This window comes from Zootoca vivipara, chromosome 1 (genome assembly GCF_965207765.1).
Source record: "Zootoca vivipara chromosome 1, rZooViv2.hap1.1, whole genome shotgun sequence".
NCBI lineage: Eukaryota > Metazoa > Chordata > Lepidosauria > Squamata > Lacertidae > Zootoca > Zootoca vivipara.
This window is the reverse complement of record NC_142582.1, coordinates 52,536,157-52,551,545: the sequence shown is the minus strand read 5'-3', so window position 1 is coordinate 52,551,545 and position 15,389 is coordinate 52,536,157. Positions and strand designations below refer to the sequence as shown.

General features: G+C 40.7%; 2 protein-coding genes across 2 annotated transcripts; both read right to left on the bottom strand.

Annotated features, from left to right (window-relative positions):
* Positions 1 to 5,580: 5,580 nt before the first annotated feature.
* Positions 5,581 to 6,519, bottom strand: LOC118081850 (olfactory receptor 4S2-like). Its single transcript, XM_035108418.3, has one exon. It carries the CDS (start codon positions 6,517 to 6,519, stop codon positions 5,581 to 5,583), a length of 939 nt encoding a protein of 312 aa, XP_034964309.3.
* A 6,391-nt stretch (positions 6,520 to 12,910) lies between these two features.
* LOC118081918 (olfactory receptor 4S2-like) lies at positions 12,911 to 13,852 on the bottom strand. The gene has a single exon (XM_035108548.3). The coding sequence runs from the start codon at positions 13,850 to 13,852 to the stop codon at positions 12,911 to 12,913; it is 942 nt and encodes a 313-aa protein (XP_034964439.3).
* Between the last annotated feature and the right edge of the window lie 1,537 nt (positions 13,853 to 15,389).

The window sequence follows — 15,389 nt, the reverse complement described above, 5'->3', positions numbered from 1 at the left end:
GCAGTCGGCAGAGAAGATGATTACAATCCAGAACTAAAATAACCTGCCATCATACAAAATGAAGAATAGCGTTAACTAAAAGTGGTATTTTTATGTAAACCTGAGGAAACTATAGTTGTTTTCATGACAGTTCAGAAATCTTGTGGGATGAACCTTCTTCCATTAATTCTGAACAACTCTGAGAATCCATTGTTGACTGCAGCTTTGCCGCATACTGCAAAGAGCCACACTGTACATGACACTGCACACACCACTTTGAAGGACACCAAGGTTTTTTAAAATGTAAGAGCAGGGGCGGTGGGGCAGTTTTCACTGGGATCACAAAATCCCACTCCATGCAGTGCTATTAGTCTTCGTGAGAAAGTTCCCATTGGCGCCTATCAGAGCTTTTTTCCTAATACTGGTACGGTGGACCCTCTGGATACAAACTTAATTCATTCCGGGGGTCCGTCTGCAACCTGAAAAGTCCATATCCGGAGGTGCCGCTTCTGCACACACATGTGGAGTGATAGAGCGCTTCTGTGCATACACTTGCACAGTGCGTATACACTTCCGGGTTTGCCGCGTTCGCAACCCAAAGTTTACATATCCGGAGGGATACGTAAGTAGAGGTACAACTGTACCAGGATGGATCACAGCTGGGTAGAGAAGGATTAAATTTCAGCAGCCTATGCATTGTGGTCCCAGTGAAAATTGTGGATCGGGGGCAAACATATTATTAAAAAATGTAAATGTCTGATGTGCTTCTGAGTGGTGTTTTTCATCTCACATGCAGTTGGTCCCTAAAATCTCCAGTGTACAATGTGCACTGTACAGTGTACAGTGGAAGGGCTGACTATTTATGGGGAGAATGTGACCAGGGCAACAAACAATCTATCTCAGGTCAGCTCTTTGAATGCATTCCGAGGACTTTGCCTAGAATTAACTGGCATTGGAATCGTATTCTTATAGATAGAAGCTTTGTGCCTTTAATTAAAAGATCTTTCATGACTAGTGTCTGACAAACTTACGCCATCAGAAATGACACTCCACTTCTCAAGTTATGAAACCTGCATTACAAGATCAAATTAAAAGTTATTCTTTGTATCATGGTCTTGTAGTATATAGGAATTCGGGGACATACACATCAGTGAAATTTATCATAGGGACATGTTGTGCACATGGTACGACATCAATACACAATAGGCTGTATCCCACACTTGGTACATCATGTATGACTTTAACTCTCTGCCAGAAAATCCACACCAAACAGCTGGCATGCAGCTGTTTCAAAGACAGGAACCCTACAAAAGGGCGGAGGGGAAATGGATTTAGCATTAATCACATTTGAAGTTTTTGCCCACAACCATCCACAGGCAAAACCCTCCCACCTTTTCCCACAATAGCAAGAGGGCAACACAAAAAAAGCAACATGGCGGCATTCTCACCCCGATGGAATGTCACGGTTTTTCCTAATGGAAGTTCTGTTCCCAAAATCCAACAGGTTCATTGTATTGCAGTGACAAGGAAACTGCCCCTACTGTATCTTTGAAGAAAAGTAACTTTTAGGGTGCAAGCGGTGGGGGTACTCAAGGACATGCAATACCGACAGCTCCCCCAACCAACCAATGTTAAAAGTGTGGCACTTACTGTAACAACTTCATGGTGAGTACTGGTACCTTTTATTCTTTTCTTTTTTTTAAGCATTGGATACAAGCATGCCTAACAAACCTCCAACAGATATTCCTTTACTTTGTCCTATTTTTTTCACCATATTTTGATATCTTAACAGTTTAATTTGCCAATCCTCTATTTTCTGAATTATTTCACTTTTCCAATTTTTGGCAATAAGGAGCCTGGCAGATGCGGTTGCATACATTATTACACATCTATCATTTTCCTTAATGTCTTCACTTAGCGTTCCTAATAAGAAGATTTTGGGATTTTTCTTAAAAGAATATTTCAATATTTTCTTCATTTCTACATAGATTTTCTCCCAAAATTTCTCAATTATTTTACAATGCCACCAAATATGTATGTACGAGCCTACCTCCTCGTGGCACCTCCAACATGAATTGTCACTCCCTTTGTATATTTTCGCCAATTTCGCCGGGGTCAGATGCCACCCAAAATTTATATACTGCTTTTTAACTTGCTTTCTTCAAACCAATTAATGGATACAGTATTTATCTTACAGGGATTTTGTGAGAATACATGAGATGTGGAAATGCTGTCACCCTCCCTTGCCCTAGAATAATAGGGGGAACAAAACATTTTATTTTATTTTATTTTTTGCTTTAATCAGCAATCTACACACTTAAATCAATTATTGCAGCCCTTCATTACCTGGACAGCCTTTCTTGGATGCAATGCAACAGGAAACCAGCTGACGTTTGTACAGGGCCCTATCTTTCTCTGTCTGTCTTTGTCTCTCTGTCTCTCACACATGCACACATTCACACTGTTGTGCTCTAAGAACCTAGAAGCATGTGGCTTTGATCAAGCCCTCTTAGCAAATCACTAAGATGTTTAATAAGCTCCCAGGAGCATTGAGATGCCTTCCAGTGGAAAATGAGTCATTAGAGAAACAACTCTAATGCATAGGGTTTTATTCAACCAAGTTGTACTCAGAGTAGAGCCATTGAAATTAATGGCCCCAAGTTAGTTAGGCCCATTAACTTCAATAGGTCTACTCTGAGCCGCACTAGCACGGGGTACCATTGTTGTTGTTTAGTCGTTTAGTCATGTCCGACTCTTCGTGACCCCATGGACCAGAGCACGCCAGGCACTCCTGTCTTCCACTGCCTCCCGCAGTTTGGTCAAACTCATGTTCATAGCTTCGAGAACACTGTCCAACCATCTCGTCCTCTGTCGTCCCCTTCTCCTTGTGTCCTCCATCTTTCCCAACATCAGGGTCTTTTCCAGGGAGTCTTCTCTCCGCATGAGGTGGCCAAAGTATTGGAGCCTCAGCTTCACGATCTGTCCTTCCAGTGAGCACTCAGGGCTGATTTCCTTCAGAATGGATAGGTTTGATCTTCTCACAATCCATGGGACTCTCAGGAGTCAATTTGTATACCATAGGATACAAATTTCAAGGAGGCATTTCGAGTTCTATTAGCCACAATGGCCATGTGTCCTTCATTGCAGAGAACAGCCCTCCATTTGAAGGCATCTTGTCCTTCAAGGGATGACTGGGTCTTTACCTTCTTTGAACTATAAAGAACCATAAGATGAGAGTGAGGAAGGGGGGTGAAGTTACCTGTCAACAGTTAGTATTGAACATACTGAGCAAATGAAGGAGATCTGTAAAATAAAATAAAAAGTTGGAAGTATAAATGTCTGTATATTTCCAATGTCTTTGAATAAAATGCGGGGGAATAGCAATTTTGGGGGGGAGTCATTTATCAACACTCCTCTTGATTTACCAAGGCAGGATGTAGGTGTACTGCATTCAAGTTAATTGCTAGTAGACACTGTCCTGAAAGATTTTCCCACTATTGGGTGGCACCAGGTAATGCTTCTGTGTAGTGGATTAAATATGCCAAAAAGTGGACTTCAGGTGTTTCACCATTAACCTTGAAGACCTGTCACACACTTTTTTATTGCAAAAATAAATAAATTTAATTTAATGAATGGGGGGGAATATTTCTACAGCATTCAATATTTAAATTGAGGAACCAGATTGAAAACAAGACAACAAATAAAATAACAGCTTCTAAAAATTAAACATTCTTGGCACAACATTAATCAAATATTATATTTTAGTGCTATGCCTATTGTGGATGCGCAGGCAATAAGATTGTTAACAAAAGGAGAAATTATGATTCCTGAATTTAGGAACCAAGTTAAGGGTTTAGTATCAGAAATGCATTGGTTAATGCAAAATGCAAAGCAATATAATCTCAGTACAGTGGTACCTCTACTTACGAATTTAATGCGTTCCGAACGCACATTTGTAAGTCGAAAAAAATTGTAAGTCGAATCCCATAGGAATGCATTGGGAGGAAAAATTCGTAGGTCGAAGCAACCCTATCTAAAAATTCGTAAGTAGAAAAAAATCCTATCTAAACCGCATCCAAGATGGCAGATGGAGCTCCATTCGTAAATAGAAACATTCGTAAGTAGAGTTATTCGTAAGTAGAGGTACCACTGTACACTAAAGATAATATGGGGAGAGGAATCCAGGTCATACTCCAAGTATGAAAACTTTGTACAAAAATGGAAGAAGAAGAAAACTATAATATCAGTTTCAGCAAGAATTAGGGAAAGTCTACTTAATATTTTTTATTGAGGTACAATACACACCCCAAAATAAGCTGCATATATGCTGCTGTGATCCCTTACTTGAAAAGAATGTAAAGGCATAGGCTCTTCCCTGCATACATGGTGAAGTTGAGAGGCGATACACAAACATTAGGAAACATTTTTTTCTAGAATGTAGCAAAATGGCAGGCCACCATATTGAGACAGAACTTTCCCTGGAACCATCAAAGATGGTTAAGACATGGATCTCCCTCACAAAGTCACGATGTCATTTATTCTGGCAGCAGCCAGGCTAGTGGTAACACTAACTGGAAATCAGATGAGTGAGGATCAGTACAGAAATAGACAGATACAATTCGGCATATTGATTTGTTAAACTAAACAACATAAATTAAAGCGACTAGACAAGAAAACACTATAGATGGCTTTTAAGGTCAATGGCAGGAATTTGTTCTATGGACAAAAGATAATCCCAATAAATCCCAAACTCCTGCCACCCATAGAACGCTCTGAAGTCTCTTGTTAGAATAATGAAAATTATAAACTCTTAATTTTGATTAAAAGACTTAGAATATACAGGTATTGGAAAGACTTGTGATAATCATAGAAACTGCCGCTGATTTACAACATAAGCAAAAACGTGCTTCATCATCCTTTATTGTTGTTATTGATGCCATTTTTATGGAACAAAACTTCAGTAAACTGTAGTGAAAAGATTTTAACTTTCAAAACATATTCAGATCAATACAACCCTGTAGAAGTCATTCTCCAAAGCAGGGTGGACAAACTTAAGGGTGGGGAGATTTCCTTTGTTTTTCCTTTTTAAAAATTGATTACATTTCTATCCCACCTTTCCAAAGAGCTCAAAGTGCTATGTGTGATTCTTCCCTCCTCCTGATTCTATTCTCACAACCACCCACGATAGGCTGGCAGACAGTGACCTCCTTGATTCAGTGGGGATTTGAACCCTTGTCTCCCAGGTCCTAGTCCAACACTCTAGGCACTGCACTACAATGGAGCCCAATATCCACAAATGGCTGCTAGATTCAAAGCAGTAGCTCGGCAGGCAGAGCTAATTGGGACGATCTGCATATCTAAGTACAAATTGACATCTGAGTTATCAGCATCTTTAATATCATGATTTGGGAATAAGAGGGAGCCTTTTTGCTGTTGCTATTATTACAAATTTGGGGATCAGAAATTATTGCTGGTCAACTGCAAATCTATGACTCGATTCCAATCTACCTTCTACTTGGCCCTTCCCTAAAGCACAATATCCACTGCTTATTTTAATCATTGCAACTTGCATGGCTTAAATGAAAAAAATATATATAAATGTCACATTCTTCTTCTCCGTCTTGAAATCCCCTTTTGGCTCCACAATTTCTTCATGGCCTTCTTCATCTCCTCATTTCGTAGTGTGTAGATCAATGGGTTGAGCATTGGTGTGACCACAGTATAAAGCACAGCCACACTCTTGTCCTCTGAGAAGTTACTAGAAGGGCGTATGTACATAAAGGTGCAAGGCCCAAAAAATAAAATGACTACCGTGACGTGGGAAGCACAGGTAGATAGAGCCTTGAGACGCCCTTCAGAAGAGCGAGACCTCAAGGAGACCAAGATGGCAATGTATGATGAAACCAAGGTGATAAAGGAGCTCAGAGCAATGACTCCGCTATTAGTTACCACGATGACACCAATAATGTAGGTATCTGTGCAAGCCAATTTTAATAAAGGGTGGACATCACAAAAATAATGATCGATCTCATTGGGTCCACAAAATGGAAGTTGGTTGGTGGCAATTGTCTCCAGCAATGAATGCATGAGTCCTCCAACCCACGAGGCTGCCACCAGCTGCCCACAAATCTGCCTGGTCATAATGGTGGTATAGTGGAGAGGTTTGCAAATTGCAATGTACCGGTCGTACGCCATCACTGTGAGGATGAAGCTCTCAGTGCAGCCAAAGAAATGGACCCCAAAGAGCTGTGTCATGCAGCTAGTGAAGGAAATGGTTTTCTTTTCGTCAAGGAAGCCCACAATCATTTTGGGGGCCGTAACGGAAGAGTAACATATGTCTACGAAAGATAAGTAGCTGAGGAAAAAATACATGGGAGAATTCAAGCGGGAGCTGAGGAAGATAGTGACAATGATGAGAAGATTTCCCAACACAATGACCAAATATAAGAAGAGAAAGAGCACAAAACATATTTTCTCCAGCTGTTCATTTTGGGTGAGGCCAAAGAAGATGAACTCTGTCACATTGTTTATGTTCTGCATCACCTGCAATGAGAAGAGATGAGATTGCTCTGTAAAGTCTGGTGTTAATGAGTAGTTGAAATCCAGAAATATATTGCATGGCAAGCCTGACGTCAACTATAGTGAGAGAGAGAGAGAGAGTATCCCCACTTACACCCAAAACAGCTATTACTAACCCATTTTTTCTGCTGAGATAATCAGTGGCATTCTGTAGGTGATATTCAGAAAAACCTGTCAGTTTGCATTTCTTAGTGCAGAAAGTATGGATCTGTTGTGTAGAGATCTTTCCTATTCTAATTAATTCAAGAGGGTTCTGGAAGCTTCTCTGTGTGAAAGAAACAAGCAGAAGATTCATGGTGTTTGGATCGTTCCTTCAGAGAAGCTGAGTACAGCTGGCTTAAACTGGTTCTGTTACCTATTCTTGGAGGTCATGCTGACTATAAGAGGCCAGAAGGAGTCTGGGTTTCACTCTCTTTTTCTATCTCTTTTCCGTCTGGTGTGGTGTTCATAGTATGCGCTTAGTCTTGAGGTTCAGACTTAAGTTATTGTAAGTTTAAGTTAAGTCTGCTGCAACTGGAATTCTTATGGACAGCGCCAATCCTGAATGTATTGGATTTGTGACCATTATGTTGCCTTCAATAGCAGTAAAGCTAGATGAAATACAATTGCCTCTGGTCTATTTTTTGGGAATCCTGCAACGTGTTTAAGTTGTTACTCTGCTAACTATACATTGGAATCTACTCTGGATCAGTATTGAGTAGAATTCCATGGCAAAGCCTTCTATAAATTATGGTTCTCTTTGTCTTGTAATAGAGGAAATGCTTGAAAAGCTCTCAAATTTATATACAATTCTGCTTAATGGAGTGTCTTCTAACAAAGCTTTTCTTTGAGTAAGCTAAGAAACCTTTCCTGGAAAAAATCATTCTTTAGCACTAAATCAGAGCAAATGTCAATTTGGAGAAAACTCATTTTACGTTTTCTCTGATTCAGCAGTAAACAGCAGATTTTCCTGGGGGCAAACAGCAGAGCAAGCAGAAGTGTGGATGATGTTTTGTACAAGCAAATCAGGATGAGTGCTCAAAAATCCAGGTCTATGTTTAAATTGGATTTGTTGCACTATGGGGACAGAGCACTTTAATCCACTTTAATTATGAAACCTGAATTTCTGGGTATGCATTTGAATCTTTCCTGTAAAATACTGACAGTCTGGAGGCACCCTTAAGAGATTTTATGAAAACCATGGAACCTACTCTTGAGTAAGCACTCCGGCTTGCTGGGTGGGGTGCTTACTCACTTGATCATTTCCAGGGGAAAGTGACAAGGCAAAGGCAAAACCACTCAGTCCTGTAACTGGAAAGCATGGGACAAGCAGAAAACCACTCAGCCCCTTGCTTTCTAGGCATGGGGCAAGCAGAAGTGTGGGCAAGCCCTTAGATTATGGCAGGTCTTTACTGTGCATCCATCATGATTTGTTTTGACACATCATCCCTTTCGTCATTTGTTCATTCCACACTTTTCTCAATGCGTTTACCCATCACTTTCCATACCACAGAAAGCCTGTTGCTTTTTTAAAAGCAGGTTCATTGCACTAGGGCAACAGAAGGTTTAACCCACTTTAATTGCGCAAACCTAAATTTCCTATCTTGTTGTGGGATGCTTCCTGCAAGCTGATGTAAAAATGCATGAAAGGAGTAGAATGAATGACTTAATGGAAAGGCATATAAACACTCCAAAAGCAAATCAGGATGAATGCTCCCTACAAATAAATCAGTATATTTAGGGTTGCCATATTTTGAAGAGCAAAAAAGAGGTCGACGACTCTCATTTTTAATACCGCTACTGTATGGAGGCTACAGAAGCTGTAATATATTGCTGAAGGGGGCAGGAGAAAAGAACAGGAAAACAAGTCTTCAGCCACCAGTTATGTCTATGTCTCATCCAGAAAGTATAGCCAGAGACATTTGGGCAAAATTTTTTTAAAAAATCCACCTGGACAGAAATTTTACTCCTGAAAAAGAGGACATGTCCTGGAAAAAGAGGACACATGGCAACCCTATTAAACCAGTCATATGGAGGTACCCTAAGACATGTGAAACCTCACAGACTTCTCCACTTTCCTGCATTCAAACCCAGAAGTGGCTTCCTAAGCAGAAACGCTCCCCAATATTTTTTCTGTGTTACCTCCCTGAAAAATTTAAAGCAAAGATGTGCAAATTCAACACAACAGTACTCATTAGTTCTCAGATTGATAAGCCAGCAAACAAATATCAGAGGTGAGAAACAATTAAGTATGCTTACCCTGTTGATTTCAATATGAATTCGTTTTATTGCTGCGAGCCTGCACTAGAGCAATGGTGAAGTTCGTGGCATTTACATCATCTACAAGATTAGAGCTTCATTACCACACTTCAATACCACAGGATTCTTGAGTTTAAACATTTGTGTTTTCAACCCGAGAAAGAAAAGCTGTGCCACCTGGCCATGTATGATATTCAGCTTCTTCTTGCACCAAACAGGAAGTTGTAAGAAGGAATTATATTACTGCATCCTACAATCATCTCAAGGATACATACTTGGTTCCAAACACCTGGAGACCAACCACTCCTTTCAGCAACAATTAAGCCCCACCAGCAGTCTTGTCCTGAGAGGCCACCTTATTTCCTCCAAAGGATACATAACTATTAGCTTTGTGGACTTCTTGCCAAAGTTGATGTCATATCACAATTTAACTACTACTTTATCTGCAGCTTTTAATTGTGCCCAAGAGGGATACATCCACAACTTTTTCTGAATTGTTCCAGGATTGTCTATGATTCATAAATGAGGTTAAGAACAATGGCTGGCCCCACTCCAGTTTTGTAGCCACATAGTGGCCAGGGCTGCATCTATTCAGAGCCTTCTTCAAAAAGCAATGATTCTGCCAAACATCTGTTCAAAGAGGACAGAAGAGTGGGGAATATTTTAACCCAAGAGATGACTTTCTAAACATATGATTGGCCCAATCCAGCATCTGCATGCACAGCACTTCGGGGGAGGGGGGAAGAGAATGCTGAAAAAATGCATTCTGCTTTGGATACATACAGGGGCATCTGCTTCTCTTTGCATTTGGCCCCTGGCTAGATTGGAGCGACTATGGACTGCATATTTATAGAATGTCTCCCTCAGCTTCCTGATCTTCTGCTGGAGTAAACTGGAATTACTTTACTAAATACAAGTTTAGGTTACTTGTACTGTATATGTGATCATTAGCAAGGAGCATTCCTCTTCAGGCATCCCAGGTGCATTGTGGGAAGCCAGTCGGACCAACACAGTAGCAGAGCTGCTTTATAGCCAGTTCATCTATTGGTTCATGTAGCTCAGGCATCCCCAAACTTCGGCCTTCCAGATGTTTTGAACTACAATTCCCATCTTCCCCGACCACTGTTCCTGTTAGATAGGGATCATGGGAGTTGTAGGCCAAAACATCTGGAGGGCCACAGTTTGGGGATGCCTGATATAGCTCATTATTCTACACTTTTCTTGTTTTATAGTTGCAAATGTTTTGCTCATTTTTGTAAATGCATATTTTATTGTTATAAACCTGCTCTGGGACCATGGTAAATGCCAGATAAGAAATCTAACAAAATAAATAATATACAGTGGTACCTCAGGTTACGAACTTAATTTGTTCCGGAAGTCCGTTCTTAACCCGAAGTGTTCTTAACCTGAGGCATGCATTCCCTACACAGGCCTCCCGCGGCCCCAGAAGTGGATTGCGTTCGTATCCCAGGGCAAAGTTTGCAACCCGGCACACCTACTTCCAGGTTTGTGGAGTTCGTAAACCAAAGCGTTCATAAGCAGGACTGTTCGTAACCCGAGGTACCACTGTATAACTAATAAGAGGTGTTGAGATAATTCAGTGCACAGAAGCATATGGTTTTTGCTATATACTTTCTTAGATGTTGCTTTAGTTCATAGAAACTCCCCTACAAATTCTATTCTTCTCAGGGCCATCTTTACCCGGGGGCGCTAAATTCTGGGGGGCGCCAAATATATACCTACTGTATACCAGTCCCTCCCGATCGGTGGCAGTGAAAAGGAATGGAGCGAAAGTCCCCGGCTCCCTTCTCCATCACTCTTGTTAGCGTCAAATATTCCCAATGAGTCAGGAAACAAAAGCAGTTTTTTCCGCTGCATCATTGGTGCATGCAGGTGAGCAGCAATTCCTGCCCCCGCCCCTAAGAGAAGCTCAACAACTTTGAGTTCATTCCCCCTAAAAAAAAGGTCAACAACTTTGGCTTCCCCCCCTCCCCCCAAAAAGTTCAATAAAAGTTAATTTGGGGGCAGCTAAACTAAATTTGGGGGCGCTGGGCGGATCTTTGCACCCCGGCAGCACATATGCTAAAGGCGGCCCTGATCCTTCTAAATATACCTAAGCTAAATCCTCTCTCACCATTTATCGCAAAACCACGACCAAGAACAATGCTGACTTTGCTTTACCTAACCTACCTGCCAGAACCAAATACATCTGCTTCTGCTTCTAAACAGAGGTTTTCCAAGACTAAGCTGTTTTATTTATTTTGTAATTGCATGTTTTATTGTTGCAAGTTGCCCTGGGACTTTATGTTAAAGTGTTAAAGGACAGGTTAAAAAGCTCATAAAATAAAGAACGAATAAATATCACCTACACTGACTGGCAGCTGCTCTCCAGGGCAGATTTCGTGGTATGCTGCCTTGTGCAAAGCCATTTGCACCCTCATGGCACAGGGTAAAGCTGAGTTTTAGGAGGTTCCCGCAGTGTCCTAGAGCCCGGTACTTCCTTCCCAAGGCCGGGCAAGGGCTTACCAGGCTTTGAGAAGGCATCTTCCTTGGGTCCCACCTTTTTATAGTAATTTACAGGAATTGTGAGTAATGGGAGATATAGCAGAGGCGTATAACCATATTCACGGTGTGGAGAAAGTTGTTAAGGAAGCTTTTCTCCTTTCATAATACTGGACAGACAAAAGGAACTACTTCTTCATACAGCACATAGTTAAATTCTGGAAATCTCTCACAAGAAGTAATGATGGTCACCAACTTGGATGTCATTAAAAGAGGCTAGGACAGATTCATGGGTGATAAGGCTATTGATGGCTAGTAGCCATGGTGGTTATGTTCTAGCTCAGGCATCCCCAAACTGCGGCCCTCCAGATGTTTTGGCCTACAACTCCCATGATCCCTAGCTAACAGGACCAGTGGTCAGGGATGATGGGAATTGTAGTCCAAAACATCTGGAGGGCCGAAGTTTGGGGATGCCTATTCTAGCTCCTTTGTTTGTTGGAGGTAAAATGCCTCTGAGACATAGCTGCCAAGTTCTCCCTTTTTTAAAGGGAAATTCCATTATGCTGAATAGGCTTCCTTGCGAGAAAAGGGAAAACTTGGCAGCTATGCTCTGAGAGAGTACTGCGGCACTCAGGTTCATCTTACAGGCTTCTGGTTGGTCATGGGCCTCTGGTTGGCCCCTGAGAAATCAGGATGCCGGACTACATGGGCCTCTTCAGCAGGCTTCTTCTTACATTTTGTTCCTAGTTGACATCCCCAAGTTCACCCTGCATACTCTTCCCTGGTTCCTGGAGAAAAGGGCAATTTAGAACAAAACAGTGCCCTTGTTGCAGAGTCCTACCCTCCTTTACACCTTCCCCTCCCCACCACCAACCCAAGCAGCTCCTGAGCAAGCCTTTCCAAGGAAAAGTTCCTTTTATGTTTTTTTTTGGGGGGGGGTTAATTAAAAAAAATTAACTCTCTGCAGAAGACTGTAGTCTGCTAACATAAAAGTCACTTTCCCTCTGCAGATGATGCTTTGGAGGCAATAAAGCCTCTTGTCATTTGAATGCCACACCTCTTTCCATGAAATCATTTAGGTAGGGCTGCCATATGTCCCAGACATTACCGGGATTTCAAAGGTGGAAGTGATGTCTGGGGGGAATTCCCAGAAGGTGGTGGTCTGTCCTGGATCTTCAGTTTTCTTGGTGTTTTCCTTTTAAAAAAAAAAAGTTCAACAACTTTCATGTTTTCCTTTATAAAGCTCAACAATTTTGGTGGTTTCCTTTTTTAAAAAAAACAACTTTTGGGGTGTCCTGGTTTTTACTTTTTGAAATATGGCAGCCCTATTTTTAGGTACTAACGAATGTAATCTTTATTTGTTTATTTTGTTTCATAAAATTTATATACTGATTGATTGTTTTAAAAGACTCAAAGCGGTTCATAATATACTTTATCTTACAGCCTGCTCTGGCATCAGAACTGAGTATAATCATATTTATTTGCATAGAAAAGAAGACTCAGCAAGAACACAAATGTATGAGTCCTTCCTTTACTAAAATATTAAAAAAAATGAAACCATATCAGGAGGGAACCTCAAATCTAATGGCTGAGCCCTGTAAAAGGCATAATCTTACTTCGCACTTTTAAACCGATCACCCCAAAGTACATTTTTCTTGCTCCATAATTTTCTCATGGCATTTTTCACCTCTTCGTTTCTCAGTGTATAAATTAAGGGATTGAGCATAGGGGTGATAATGGTGTAGAACACAGCCACGCCCTTGTCCTCTGAGAATGTGGTGGAAGGCCTCAGGTAGGTGAAGATGCAGGGCACAAAGAATAGAATCACTACCGTGATGTGAGAGCCGCAGGTGGAGAGGGCTTTGAGGCGCCCTTCAGAAGAGCGAGTTCTCAGAGTGACTAGGATAACGATATATGAAACTGTCAGGAGAAGAAAACTCACCAGGGAAACCATGCCACTATTGACAATGACAACGTACGCAACAATATAAGTATCGGTACAGGCCAATTTCAATAGAGGGTGGACGTCGCAAAAATAATGGTCAATTTCGTTGGGCCCACAGAAAGGGAGGTGTAAGGTCAGGAGAGTCTGTACCATCGAATGTGCAAATGCTCCCAGCCATAATGCCCTCATCGTCCAATTGCATACGCTCTTGCTCATAATAGTTGTGTAATGGAGGGGTTTGCAGATAGCTATGTACCGGTCGTACGCCATCACTGTAAGGAGGAAGATTTCAGTGACACCAAAGAAGTGGAACACAAAGAGCTGTGTTATGCAGCCGGCAAAGGAGATGGTTTTCTTCTCAACAAGGAAGTCTGCAATCAGTTTGGGAGCAGTAGCAGATGAGTAGCCAATATCTACAAAGGAGAGGTAACTCAGGAAGAAATACATGGGAGAGTTCAGACGGGAGCTGCTCTTGACGGTGGCAATAATAAGTACATTCCCCACTAATATTGCTGCGTAGAGGACCAGAAAGAGCGCAAAACAGGCTTTTTGCAAGTCCTGATTTGCGGTGAGTCCCAAGAAGATGAATTCAGACACATTGTTCGCCATGCAGTCAGAGGAGACGGTCGATTACAATGCAGAATTAAAAACAACCTGCCATTGTACAAAAATAAGGAACAGTGTCAACAATAAGGGTTATTTTCAAATACCGCAATGAAAAAAACAACACACCCACAAACTAGATGTTAACATCTGAAGTTTCCTGAGGACTCGCATTCTAAAAATATAAAATAAGATACTTCACTCTGTAATTGGCACTCAGCAATTCAAGAAAGGAAATCTAGGAGGTGTGGTAAGTCAGCTGAAGAATGGTTCATTGGGGAAATAGTCCATAACTTGGGATGCAAGTTTTCTAGATTTAATAAAGTTTTACAGTCAGCACAAAACACATTTGTTTTCAGCATCTGTACAGAAATCTTGTGGGCTGATCCTTTATTCATTCACTTGCTTTTCTTATTCCAAGCAGCCCTGTCAACATCAGCATAGAATACTGTCACTCTGAAATCAGCCACTGAGACTGCCATAAACAATCTATTAATGCATGTATTTTTGAATGTCACTAGTGTTTCCTTGTTGCTGTGTGACCTCCCTTAATGCAACTATTGCCAGTGGTATACTAAGGGTAGCCCCTACAGTGATGATGGTTCTCTCTTTTTAAAAAGTTATTTATTCGAAGAAGAGCATACACTTCAACAACATATAAGAAGAAATAAGCAAAGAAAAGCAACAGAACAGAATGAAAACTAGAATCCAACATAGACATGCAGGCAAAGTACAATTTTGGGTCATTTTATTCATATTCCCTGGAAAATAATTATCATTACTGGTGATGGGGAGTTGTAACATTTTAAAAAATATATCTGTTTATTTATAAATATCAGGATATTTTCCTTGAGGCTTTATATTATTCTCACTTAAAGCTTAAAAACCACTAAGCATTTGAAATCCTAGCATATTATACTGTAGGCAGTTGCACATTGCTATCATCTTCAATATATAAAATAATTTTTTGCCATGTAGTTGAAAATGAATCTTGTTTTGTTGGTCCTCTAGTGTACCTTAATTTTTCAGCATTTCCGAAGGACCAGTTTATTTCATTTTTCAGCACTATCTATGGACCAGATTGGACTAGGTCACGAATCCTTATTTAATTCCTTTAAATATGTCCATTTTCTTGCAATAACCCACACGGGAGGTAGCAATAAGAGCAGATTCAATTCTTTGTCAAAAACCATCTTCATTTGACCCATCCCATATCCGCAACAATACTAATGAAGAGATTAGTATCAGTTATTGCTTTGTTATTAAATTAATTCCTATGAAAACACCATCTCCCAAAAAGCTCCCAAAAAGAGGAAATACATGACTTTGGGTTTTTTACACCACCAGCATTTTGCAGACGTACTGGGGTTAATGTATGATAAAATTGCCAGTGTATAGTTTCACCTAAAGAATTTGTTGAGTAGAGTCTTGAATCTTTACTGAGATTGATTTGATAGATACCTTGTTCCTTATTCTTTCCTATTTAATGAGGTCAATATCATAACCCAAATATGTTGCCCAACATTTTTGTGATCCGGTTAGA

What these genes read in the sequence shown, in the direction of transcription:
- LOC118081850 (XM_035108418.3), bottom strand. Translation starts at nt 6,519, where the DNA reads ATGCAGAACATAAACAATGTGACAGAGTTCATCTTCTTTGGCCTCACC.
- LOC118081918 (XM_035108548.3), bottom strand. Translation starts at nt 13,852, where the DNA reads ATGGCGAACAATGTGTCTGAATTCATCTTCTTGGGACTCACCGCAAAT.